The following is a 12,143-nucleotide window of genomic DNA, read 5'->3' on the forward strand; positions in this document are numbered from 1 at the left end:
GAAGTCCTTTCCTTCCTGTTCTTATAAAGCCAATACTATTTTTTTCCCTTTAATAAATGTTTCTATTGCCTGTCTTCGCATGCCCTTCCTCTTCTAATAGTTAAAAGTCTTTGTCTCCTTTCAGCTCTTTCCCATTTCTGCTCACACTACGCTAACCATAGTCCCCTTGAAAGAACCCGTCATTCTTCTTCCACAAAGGTAATGATGCAAGTGTCCTCGCATAGTCAGGCAGCAGGTATCTACTCCCTCTTGCATTTTTTTTTGCACAATAAAAAGAAAGGAATTTCTTATCCTGGATATATGTTATACAGATCAGCTTCTTCCTCTGCGTTTAAACCTCCTAAACTTTCCTTGCATCTGAGTGGCTGGGAATGCACTACTTCTTCACTTCAAAGTAATTTCATTTCAACGAGCTCACCACTCCGAGTGTACTTTTTCAAAACAAAAACCATTCCAAAAGAGTGTATCGAGAGTGCTTTCTTCATTAAAATCAAACCACTTTGAACTGAAGGAGCACACTCCAAGCCACTTTGATGCCAAGGTAGCAAAGCCAGTTTCAATCCATGCATATAAGGGATGTGCAGGAGATTAGCCAGATGTTCAATTACTCCTCCTAAGAAACTCTGTGATGTACTAATATGCCTGCCTGTGCCTATAATCGCATGAATACCGTTGGGTATGCACCAAATAATAAAATAAAAAAATCACTGGCACATTGGGAATCTGCAGATCCTTAAATTTATACTTGTTTGGGCAATACTTGTATGTAAATATTATGGCATTCTCAGGCGATCTTTTGAAAGCTGAAATTAGTCCATATATAATAAAGCATTTGATTGTTCCCAGCAAAACATTTTCTTGAGAAAAAAATATGCACATATAAAAACCAGAAGAAAGTTTGTGACACACCGTGGGATTCATCTGACTAAATCTGGGACATCGACATTTTTTGTTTATGTCTGAACTACTCATTCTGGCTTCCTCTACGGCACCTGAAGAGAGACACCTGCACTGAGGGCACGTGATTTACTTCACCCTGGAGCACATGTCTAAAAGTGGCCTAAAAGTGCCTATTTCTCTCCATTGGCTCTAAAGTGGAGCCGAATGTCAAAAGCTCTTTTTCCATATCAGAAGGGGAATGCCTACATTTAGATAGCTAATTGTAGGGGTGATGGATCCTCCCTGCAGAGTTAAAAGTCGGGATATATGTTCTCGTGCTGATACTATAGTTGTGTTCCAGAACATCCATCTCCCATGATCGTAACGAATACAAAGTCTAAATAAAAGAAAATGTGAAAAAGATGACATTTCAGCCTTCGCTTTTAATAGCTTTGGGTTTTTTGGCTATGTGTTTATTTCTATATACACTTTTTAATTATTTGAATAGACATATATTGTTCTAAGGACCAATCATCTCTTGGAATGTGCAAAATACAGAAAATAATTGGTTTAATGAATTTAGGAGGGTAAAGTTGTTACTCAAAAGCTAAATTTTCCAAACATACCGAATTCTTTGAATGATAATGCATATATTTCTGCAAACTGGTTCCCTGAAACACAATATGCTAGTGTTTCACTAGTAGAGATGGAAATGAATTTTTAAAAGAAATAATTTTATTTTACAATGTGAAAAAATGTGGAGTTTCTATTTTCCAAAGTGTCCTCTACTTCTGCTGGTTCGGTTTTATGGCCACAAAGACTAGCATCTACCATAAAATGAATGAACAAATAAGAACTATAGTAGGTATGTCAATATATTGTATTTTGCTGGGTGTCCAGTTGCTAACATTTACACCTGCAATATTTTTGTGGCTAGAGGTGTTTGTAGGTTCATAATTACACTTCTGAAATCAGAAGGTGGGTTGGATCTTGGCTGAAAATGCATCACATGACATCTTAATGTGTTCTGGTAAGATGATAAATTGTCTACCCGCTGCATAAGCTATTCCCATTATTATGTTCTTAATAATTACTGACCTTAAATTTAAAAAAAAAAAGGAAGAATTGTGTTTACACAGGTCACAATTGCCTAAGTGCATTTTACTTACATGGTAGTTGATAATTAGTGTATAATTACATGATAAAAATGATAGTAGTATGCTAATTCCAGAGAAAGCACCTGGAAACATAAAGTGGAAAAAGTGGAGGAACCCAACTCCCTGTACTACACAGAAGACACAAAAGGAGTCTTGGTTGGGACACCTCTGTTTTTTCAGAGACGTGAAAGGGGAGCTGCCCCTCTCTATAGAGCAGAAATCCATGTACTTTTATGTAGGACTTCGGGTGGGAGAACAGTATGAGTTGACAGGAGGAGTCATGCTCTGTCTGGAAAAACATGGACAGAATGATCTTGAATGTCCTGCTGCAGGTTTTGCTCCTCCGTTGTGTCTGACAAAGCCTTGTCTTTTGAAAGGCCTTGAAATCTTCTAAAATTATACGGTACTAGGCATGAAAAATATTTTTAAAAAAATCCCTTGCCCTCCCTTCTTTATTTTGTTTGTGGCAGCAATAAAAGTTAATCCAGCTGGTCAGTTCTAGCCAATAGCATTTTGGAGCTTTACCTCAACCCTTTCTTCTTACATGCTGTGTACATAAAACCACAATCACATTCTTTATCTGGCAGGATCTGCTTATCAGGATCTGCTTGAGACTGATTTTCTTCTCTGTACATTTTTTTTCATGTTCCTATCTTCAATTCATTGCAGCACATCCGTATCAAAAGGTGAAGTAATGCTATATAATCAAGTAGTGTTGAGAACCACAAAGGCAGACACAAAAGCCAAACAAATTCCTTTTATTTCTGATCTGCCCTAATATCTGGGTTTTTTCCTAATACATGGAATTATGCTGGGTTTGGTTAGGTTTAATAATGTAACTGTTTACAGCTTGCTGGACAAAAATACAGCTGTCTAAACCTAATATGTTTACCAGGTTAGAAGAGACTGAATATGTCCTACCATATTTTATTATATTTTACTACATTTTCTACTACATACTTAGTAGTCTCTTCTAAGCATAAAAATTATGTACAGAATGGTGATTCAGATTTGGTACCTAAATCCCATCTGAGAGGTAAGCTTAAAATTTGATCCAAATACAGTTAAAAAAATGAACTCTAAAGGAGCAGTACATTATACTCGTAGATTTTCAGGCACGTTTTCCAAAGTGGCCTCAGGAATTGGAACTCTGTGTAAGATGAAATAATTATTGTCTGAATTTTTACAACTTAACTAAGAAAGATCTCATTTTTTTAGGTCTCCTAGATGGCCTTTGTCAGCAATGGAAAGAAACAGGCCTCACCAGAGAGCAATTTAGACCTCAGCTGGAGTGGATGGTATGGTGGCAGGTATGTCTATTTTCTCAGAGAATTATGAACCTTCCCTAGATATCTCACCCATATGTCTAATCTTAATCAGGCTGGGTTGGAGTCTCTATATCTGACCAAAAGTATCTGAAAGATGGTATTGTAAATAGGTAGGAGAGGATGCTACTGGAAGGTGACTTTAGCTGTCCTGCTTCCGCAGTTGCATTAAATTGGAGAACTCCTGTGCACCACCTAAGATCTATTAACCAATGTATCCGACCTGAGGGCAGTAACACTTCTTTAATGATGCAAACTTGCTTTGAAAGAGCCTGTCTGTCTGAGCACTGAGTGGGCAAGGACTTGCCCTATCTTTTAGAAATGCTTTTGAAAGTTTGTCTCAAGATTATACATATTCACTTTAACAACAAAAAATGGGTGCTATTTGACTACTTGCAAAGCCCCACACTTCATTTTTCAATTAACTTTTTCAGTTAAATTATGTCTTGTAAAAAATTATGGGAGTACACACACAATATAAACAGCAGGGGAAATGTTTCACTTTCAAAGCTTGTAAAGGCATCTCTTGAAAAGAAACTCTGTTCTTCTGCACAAACTCTCCAGTCGATACACTTCGACTGAAACTTCAACTCCATTTTAGAAGAAATATCCACAGGTATTCCCTATTCTATGGAATATCGGCTACAGTTCTGTGTCTAACACTAGAAAAACAAGGTAAAGTTACTGCTTCCCTACACAGACGGGTCCAAACATTGTAGAGTAATAGCTAATGGCTTCAAGTTTACACATACAGTAGAATTTTCTGCCATTTGTAACTTCTTTCAGAGAATGAGTAAAAGTACCATATTTTTCTCATATGTCTTTTTTCCCCCACCAAATGCTACATTTCATAACGTTTGAAATGCTGGTGAAATGTATTTCCAATTCTTAAGGAGGCCCCAGTATGAAATCAAGTCCACCTCACTGGTGGTTTTGCATAAGTAAAGGCTCAATAGGAATGGTAGTATTTGACACTTAGGTCTTAAGAAATGATGCAAAGAGCTTCCACTTTTGTAATGTTTAAAACTCACAGACAGATTGTAGTAACAAGCTGAATCCCTTTTAAAGGCTTTTCAGTTCACTTTTGCAATCTGACTGGAATCTAGGATACTCCACATGCAGTCCACTTGTACCTATTGCACACATCAGTTGTACTAATGCCTGCACACACATGCAAGCATGCAAATGTGTATAGGAAATAAATCAGTAAATGGTGAATTATTGGGTGGACAACTCCAAGATTTACACTAGTGAGAGCAGAATCAGACCTATCATATCCGAGACAGATATGCTTGTCAGCAATAAAATGGCAAATATTTTCAACTGCATGTGCTTGCAGGTAGGGTCAACGATTATCATTTGTATCTTGCAGCAATAGTTTTTCTTCTCATAGCAACACAGTATTTTCCAGTGGACTTTACCTGGTAGGTCACAAAATCCTTTGCAGTTGTGTGGAATGTTAAATCTCCAGAACTATACAGTTTCATACAGACTGCCTCTGAAACTTTAATCTTGTTTTCAAGGTATAAAGACTTCTGATAATAAAAGAAATATATGAACAGCAGTGTATGATCCCAAACAATAATTTATACTGAATTAAAACATTAGCTTCACCCCTTAGACACAAGACACAATTTATTGTCTTGTCATATAATTAGAACAACAGAGCATGCAATCTGTTTATGCACCACTGACCTCTAAAGAGCTCATTGATATTGTGGATCCAGTTTCACTTCTTGATAATCCTGCATTGTCATCCAGCTCCGAGGCAATGAAATTCTTCACTGCTGTGCGGGGCTCAAATGGTAAATTCTGCATATGTTCTTGGGTGGGAAGATGCTGGTCTAAATTGATATTAAATTGGTCCATTACAGAGGGATTCATATTGAATTCTGGATTAACTTTGTAGTGCAACAGCCTTTCATGAGGCAACGTATCCATGCCTATATTCATTTTGCTCTCATCTTTCAGTGATGGCTGGGTATTTACTGAGCCCCGGGGCATGACTATATAGTCGCTTTCTATCATCCGTTCTTGAGGATGGACTATGTCCATATCTGCACCTCTCAAATTATCATCAGTGCATAAATACACAGTCCTCCGCAACTCGCTGTTGTCTTTTTTCAAGCACTGATTGGCCAGTTCACTCATACTCATAGGCATGTGGAGACCTGTTGGTTGCTGGATGATGACTTTGGAGATGATATTTCCAGGCAAGGTAGAATAGCTCATTCCTTCAGGGTTTGGTCCCTTCTCCTCCTCTTCATCATTCAGTGAAATTCTAGAAAGTGTTCCCGTTATAGTAGCTGCTCTGCAAGGTCCAATGTCTTTATGCAGAACTGTGGGTCAGAGAACAGAATTCTTACAACATGAAACCACGTCTGCCTAACACTGCTTTTTCTTCTGGCTTTATTTAGCAGCACTCCTTTTACCACTGCATCTTCTTAACTCTTTTTCTATCCATTTAATAACTTTTATTCTATAAATATTGTTTTGGGAAGGTTTTTGGTTTGTTTTTTTTTAAATCAATATCTCTTAATCTACCATGTTTAACTGACACAGATCTCTGACTGAGCCTCAGCCATTTATATACATTAAAAACACTCCTTCGTTTATTTCTACTGCCTCACATAGATCTTAGGTGACCTACAGCTTAAGCAAAAGCCTGCCATGTGGAACGCGATTAAGGGTTTTCCAAAAAATACGCTATGACACCTGTACTGCCATTATTAACTCCACATAACCTCCTGGAAAATGTCAAACAGATTGTAAAGCAGAATCATTTTGTCAATCCATTGTAATGACCTACCATAACATTATAACTGTGAACATGTGTTCCCGAGCTCCTAAATGTTCCTTTTCACTGCCTTTTTTAAACAATTCTGTGTTAAATGATTTTTTAAATAAAAGTGACAAAAAAGTAACCACATTGGGAAGAAATTCCATTGGTATCAGAAAGACATACTTTGCTCCATCTGAAAAGGTTATAAAGAATATAAACATGTCTCATAAAACATTCATAATCCACTTCTGGTGTAAGCCTAGGCTTTCCTGGTCAAACTTGTAGCAACATCTGGCAATTTTTTGTTGGGCTAAGCTCCACAAGTAAAAGTTAGTAATCCTGTCATAGAATACAAAATTTGCAGGAGCACTGAAGGATGCATTCAGAAGCAAAGCACCTATTCAGTCACAATTATTGCTCTTAAAATATAAGTCTATAATTCAACATTTGTAATGAAAGAAAAAGGATAGGTAGTAAGAAAAAAAAATATTAAAGTAACCAACTACTGGGCTTATTCCAGCTGGGTGCAAGGATTTTCTTGTCCCATTTGAAAACGTTTTAATTCACACCAGTGCTAGTTTGTGCAGTAAAATCCAGCTCATGGTCTGAGACAGTAAGACAACTTGAAGTGTCTCAGGTGTTAGATTTACGTCCCTTTTGGTAGCCTGAGGGCTCTGATGACCCAGATCCCCCGGTACCTGTCAGTTCACTGCCCTGTTCCATAGCACGCAGCTCATAAGGCAGCCCACTCTCCCACCTCACGCAAAACTGCCTCTCATTTTTCCGTTATGAAAAGAACAATTTGCCTCTAAACACCATGCACAAATACCCGACTTCAGTGTGGCTGCTTCATCGTTTCCAGTCACACTGAAGATACTTTAACCAGTGACCCATTCTTAAAGCTTTCATGAAAAGAAAATGAGTTTAAATGTTTAAAAGCCTGTTCATAACTGTATTCAAAGTCCATCCCCTTAAGGATGCCCCGGACGAGGCTGTCCGTACTGCAGAGCTATGTTGGCAAAGGTAAGAAGTAGGAGCTACACGGACCAATGCTGGACTTTTGTCCCCATTAGATGGTGACAGACATGCGTTTGTGTTACCGTGTGCTATCCTGCTCCCTTCCAAAATATTTGTGCATATTAAAACTAATCCATATGGAAGAATTATTACCATGTTGCCAGAAACTGAACTGGCAGCTTTTTAAGGGTGGGTGACTGGAAATTCAAACTTTACCTTAACGAGGTCAGCCTTCTTGGCTTCCCATATAGCCAGGGAAGAGAGACACCGACCTCCATGTGGGTGATGCAGAGCAGCCGAGTCAGGCTTCTGCCCTGACAGGACACCCTCACTCTTTCTCTCTCTCCTCATTGAAAACAGAGGGTGTCTAGGCAGGATTGCCTCCCTAGGTAAAACTGTCCTTTGGGAGTATCTCCTAGAGTTAAAAATGTCTGCAGGGTTTAAAGGGCCATTTATTTTACACTCTGCTTTATTTAAGCAAGGTTGGCAAATAAATTGCTTAAAATGTGTTATTTTTAATATACAGAAACAGGCATAGCTGACTCGTTAAAGATCACATTACCGAAATTTCTTAAAACCCCCGATTTGTTCCATAAAGTGGAATCAGATTTCATTTCCCTGATACCATCTTGCTTAAGCTACTGTTGGTTTCACTTAGAGCCCTCAAAAATTTACCCTCTTTAAAACTAAACTAATTGATGCATCCTTCATATACATGGCTTTTAAGATACAGAATGTTGGGTTTTTTTTTTTCTTTTTTGGTAGCAAAATGACTATTTCACATTTGCTTGTGTACCAGGGCAAGGAAAATTTTGTGAGTAAGACTGATCTTCTTTCCCAAACCATTTCCCTTCCAATGGGAAATCATACCTTTGGCTGCTTCCCAACTGCTGAATTCTAGTAAAAGGCTTTTGTAAGAAAATGAAATAAATGTATTCGTACAGTGGCATCACTTTTTTGTTTACATTTATAAATATGTGTTGTAAACAATTAAACCCCGATATTTTTCTGGTTTTCACTTCACAAGGAACTAGTACAAGACTTCTTTTTGTTGGCTAAGTACTCTCTCAATGTTCTTACCTGACCGACAAGCAATGTCCACGTCCTTTTCAAAATCAGTCTGTAACAAGAAACAACGAAACAGGACAACCATTATTAATTGAAAACTAAACCACAATACCTTTTTGCCAACTAGCGCTTCCAAAATGTCCTACTTACAGAGTCATAGTCTCTTAAAAGTGGTTTCTTGTTGCTGAGAAGGTGAAGTGTACTGTTTTACAACAGCAGAGCTTTACAAAGTTTCCTAAAGTATAACTGGGTGGTTTTCAAAGTATGCTGCCTGACCAGAAAAAATAAAATAAAATAGGTGGAAGTAGAGTATATAATTTTAATAAAACGATACAGTGTATAGTTTTTTTATGTATATGGAAGAGTAACTTCTACATCTCATGGAAGGATCATCTTTAAGGAAGCTTTTCATAGTAATTTTATAAACAGAAGTATGGAAAATAGCCTGCAATACAAATTACTGTGAATAAGCGTAATCCAATTAGTCCACCCTGTCTGAAACTTCATTATTTGTTATGAAATGGTTATTTGTTATATAGCAGTCTGTCCATCCTTGCTACTGATGTAATCACATAAAGTTTGCACTCCCTGAAAACAACTATTATTAATTTCATTGGGTAAAACCAAATGGTAAGAGCTAAGGATGAATTTTAACAGTTGAAAATCCAAGCACACTTTTCACAGTTAAGCAAAACTATTTATCCTGTTACAGAATTCAAGTAATTTTCAGTTATGTTTTTATTTCCACAAAAAGTTTATTACATGAAAAATGTTTAATAAAACTGACCTCCTTCTTGCTTGTGAAGTCCAAACATTGGATTCTTTTTTGATTCACCACTTTTTGAAGGGCATCTGCTTGCTGAGCCTTGCATTTTTTTTAGGGCCTTACCCTGTCCCCATTATAGTCAATGACAAACTGTCATTGAAAGTGAAGGGACCAACATTTTGTCTTACTATGCTGCCTAACAGTATTAGTAAATCCAAATTGGCATACTAAGCCATTCACTATCATCTCCTTAATTCAAGCCACTAAATAGATCCCCCCTCTAGAATCTCTAGCACTTTCTCCTTGTCTGAATTAGTTTGAGAGGAACATTTTTCAAGGGCTCATGAAAGGAAGAATCTCAAATGTATCAGTGCTCTTTACAACAGTAGGAAAAGTAATGATATATTATTAGATTACTTTCTCATTTTCTTATGTAAGAATCTTTTGTCATGAAGAACGCTGGTGGAAGATACTAATTCACTGTGCTCTACTAAATGATCATACCAATAATTTAAAACTTGCTCAGAGATTTAAGCAAGCAGATAATGACCTAAACAGACTTACGCTTAAAAATGGTGTTCATATTTCAGCTGTGCATACTTGCCACGTACAGTATTGTAAGCGTTTTCTTTTGGATAGGAACACTAAATTACTAGTCAAAGAAAAAAAAAAAATAAAGCTAACCATGATTTGAGCATGTCCGTTAGGAAAAGAACTTGAGGAATCTGCATTGATTGGATCCTGGCAATTTCTCAGTCGACATCTGAATGCATCTTGAACCTGTGAAAACAATACCTTATACTGATTCTTGTGCAATATCATATACTCTACTCAAAGATTAAATAAAACTGTATGAAATACAATGCATGACTTTTTTTAGCATAATTAATAAATCAGAAGCAGTAAACATAAATGCTTATTTCTGCCATTTCATACATTTGCTGTATTTTGTGGCTGCTGCAAAGTCTGTCACACCAAGACCACAGAATTAGATTTGCCTGTGGACAGAATTAACTAGTAGTCAGTGATGATCTGGTACTCAAGCCAAATCTGTCTTGAGTGACAGTATTTGGCTTTGTCTTCTCATTCAGTTTGGTACAGGCCTGATTGATAGCAGGATTAATAGATACACTATTAACCATTGCAAAATAAAATGTATCTATCTTCTGCTTGATAAATGTAAGATTCTTGAAAGACAGTTACTATAATCAGATTCATAGCACTCTCCTAATTATACTTTAAAGAACAAGCCAATTTGAAAGATGTTACTGATTCCCATCATAAGCTCTGACTCCATGCATAGAGAATCTCCTGCATCGCTTCTAGGAGTAAAACTCTTCAGACCAGGTAAATATCTTCCATGTGAGCACAAGAAGAAGAAAAGTGGACTCTGCACAGAGTCTGGTTTCTTGCAACTAAAAAAAAAAATGGAACTTCTCAGAAATTACTGTTTACTAATATGATCCATAAAGTAAATTTGAAGACTTTTCCCTAAAACACAAGTGTATTTGAGAAATTATCTTTTCATAGGAAAGGCTTTTTTTTTTTAAACTTTGATTTTGGGTGGAATGTATGTCTAAAGAAATATTATTCTGCAACACTTATGTCAGAAGGATGTGGTTCAACAGAGAGGGACATTCAAAAGAAAAATGCAGTTCCTGTTTGCTGACAGTAGAATGGAAATATATTTTGCTTCTTTTTCACACATACCGTAGTAGGGACAGCAAAGCAACTTTTGAACGGAAAGGAGTATTTTTACCAATACTTTAAAAGTATACAGAGAATATTTCTTTGAAAGCAAAACCTAATTTGTGTCACTTCTATATGTATCATCAGATGCATTCTAATATAGCAATACAATCTAAGTTTTACAATGTGACATTTTGTTCCAGAAATGCTAGTATCCATATTTGCAACCTGATTGCAAGATGTGACTTGGAAAACAGCAACTTAGTTGGGTGACCTCCAACCAAAACAAACTAGTATCATTTCTTGTTTGAATATGAACATACTCTCAATGAAATGCCTACAAAAATCCACATTCCATTTATTATCTGTAGAAATTACTTGATGTCTTATTCAGAATAATTAAAAGGGAGAAAATCGTGTTCTACTCATGGACATTTTGTGAACAGCAGAAGAGGATAATTCATTAATTGTTGCTGATGAAAAGGTGACCCTTTCAATACATCGTATTCTACTGCAAGCTGTTTAAGAGCTTTCACAAAAGGGAAAATGAAACAGAAAAAACCTAATTTTTTTTGTAATTAGGAAGCATTATTTTAAAGTGCTCAACCCTTAAATGGGCAAGAGCGCTCTGCAGACTTGATAAGTGACTGTTGCAGGTGGAGGAAGACTAATATAGAGCAGAAAGAAGGATGAAGCAAGATGGGAAGGTTTGGACTGATTTCAAAACACCGAGACTTTGCACATGTGGTCGGGTAATGTAAAGTGTGCTTGACCTGTATCGTGACTCAGGTTCTGATTTTAAGCACTACACTGGCTGTAGTTTTCCATGTTTTTGACATGAATTTAATTTGGCATCTCCCAGTTGTTGCAAATTTAATCCAAGACTTCTCTCACTTTATCAATGCTGAGGTCAGGTCATGCTTCAGACTTTTATGCTCTTGGAGAAGCGCTGGCACAGTGATTTGACAAAAAAATAAAATAAAAATACCTCCCTCCAAAGTATCCCCAGCTGTGCTGAATCTCATCTCAAGCCTCATGATGCTTGACCCTAAAGCATTTACTTCAGAACACACTATGTGACCTTTCACTCCATGCAGTGGACCTTCTTATTTTTGGGACTCTGTGTTCATGAAGCTTCCCCAGTTCAGATAGCTCCAGAGATCTCAAGAATCTCATGGCCTACTTTCCCTACCTTCTCTATTAAAGCGGTGAATCTTGATGTTAGGATCCTCTTAAATGTGCATGTTTCTTAAAATGTTTCTGAAGTGCAAGCAGCATATCATTTGAACACGTTAACAGAATGTCAAATGTAGCTGTATCCATCATATTGACATACGTTGCAACTTCTAGGTGTCCTCACACAAGTCAGAAACAAAAAGGTTGAGCTTTCTAAATACCAGCTTATTTTTCTAAACTGCTTGTTCAAGCTTGTTGTTTCAGTATGTAAAGACTGTGCTGTC

At 37.0% G+C, this 12,143-nt stretch overlaps 1 protein-coding gene across 7 annotated transcripts in view; it reads right to left on the reverse strand.

Moving 5' to 3' along the window:
• The window catches only part of ADGRB3 (adhesion G protein-coupled receptor B3), a 465,066-nt gene that overhangs the window by 16,317 nt on the left and 436,606 nt on the right, over positions 1-12,143 (reverse strand). For all 7 annotated transcript variants that reach the window (XM_052781809.1, XM_052781807.1, XM_052781806.1 and 4 more), the window contains 3 exons: positions 9,679-9,774; positions 8,241-8,280; positions 5,057-5,700 (listed from right to left, as the gene is read on the reverse strand). In XM_052781809.1, the coding sequence (XP_052637769.1) occupies positions 5,057-5,700; positions 8,241-8,280; positions 9,679-9,774 (780 nt within the window). The remainder of the gene's footprint in view (positions 1-5,056; positions 5,701-8,240; positions 8,281-9,678; positions 9,775-12,143) is intronic.

The sequence above is a fragment of the Harpia harpyja genome, chromosome 3, assembly GCF_026419915.1.
Source record: "Harpia harpyja isolate bHarHar1 chromosome 3, bHarHar1 primary haplotype, whole genome shotgun sequence".
In the NCBI taxonomy this organism is placed as follows: Eukaryota; Metazoa; Chordata; class Aves; order Accipitriformes; family Accipitridae; genus Harpia; species Harpia harpyja.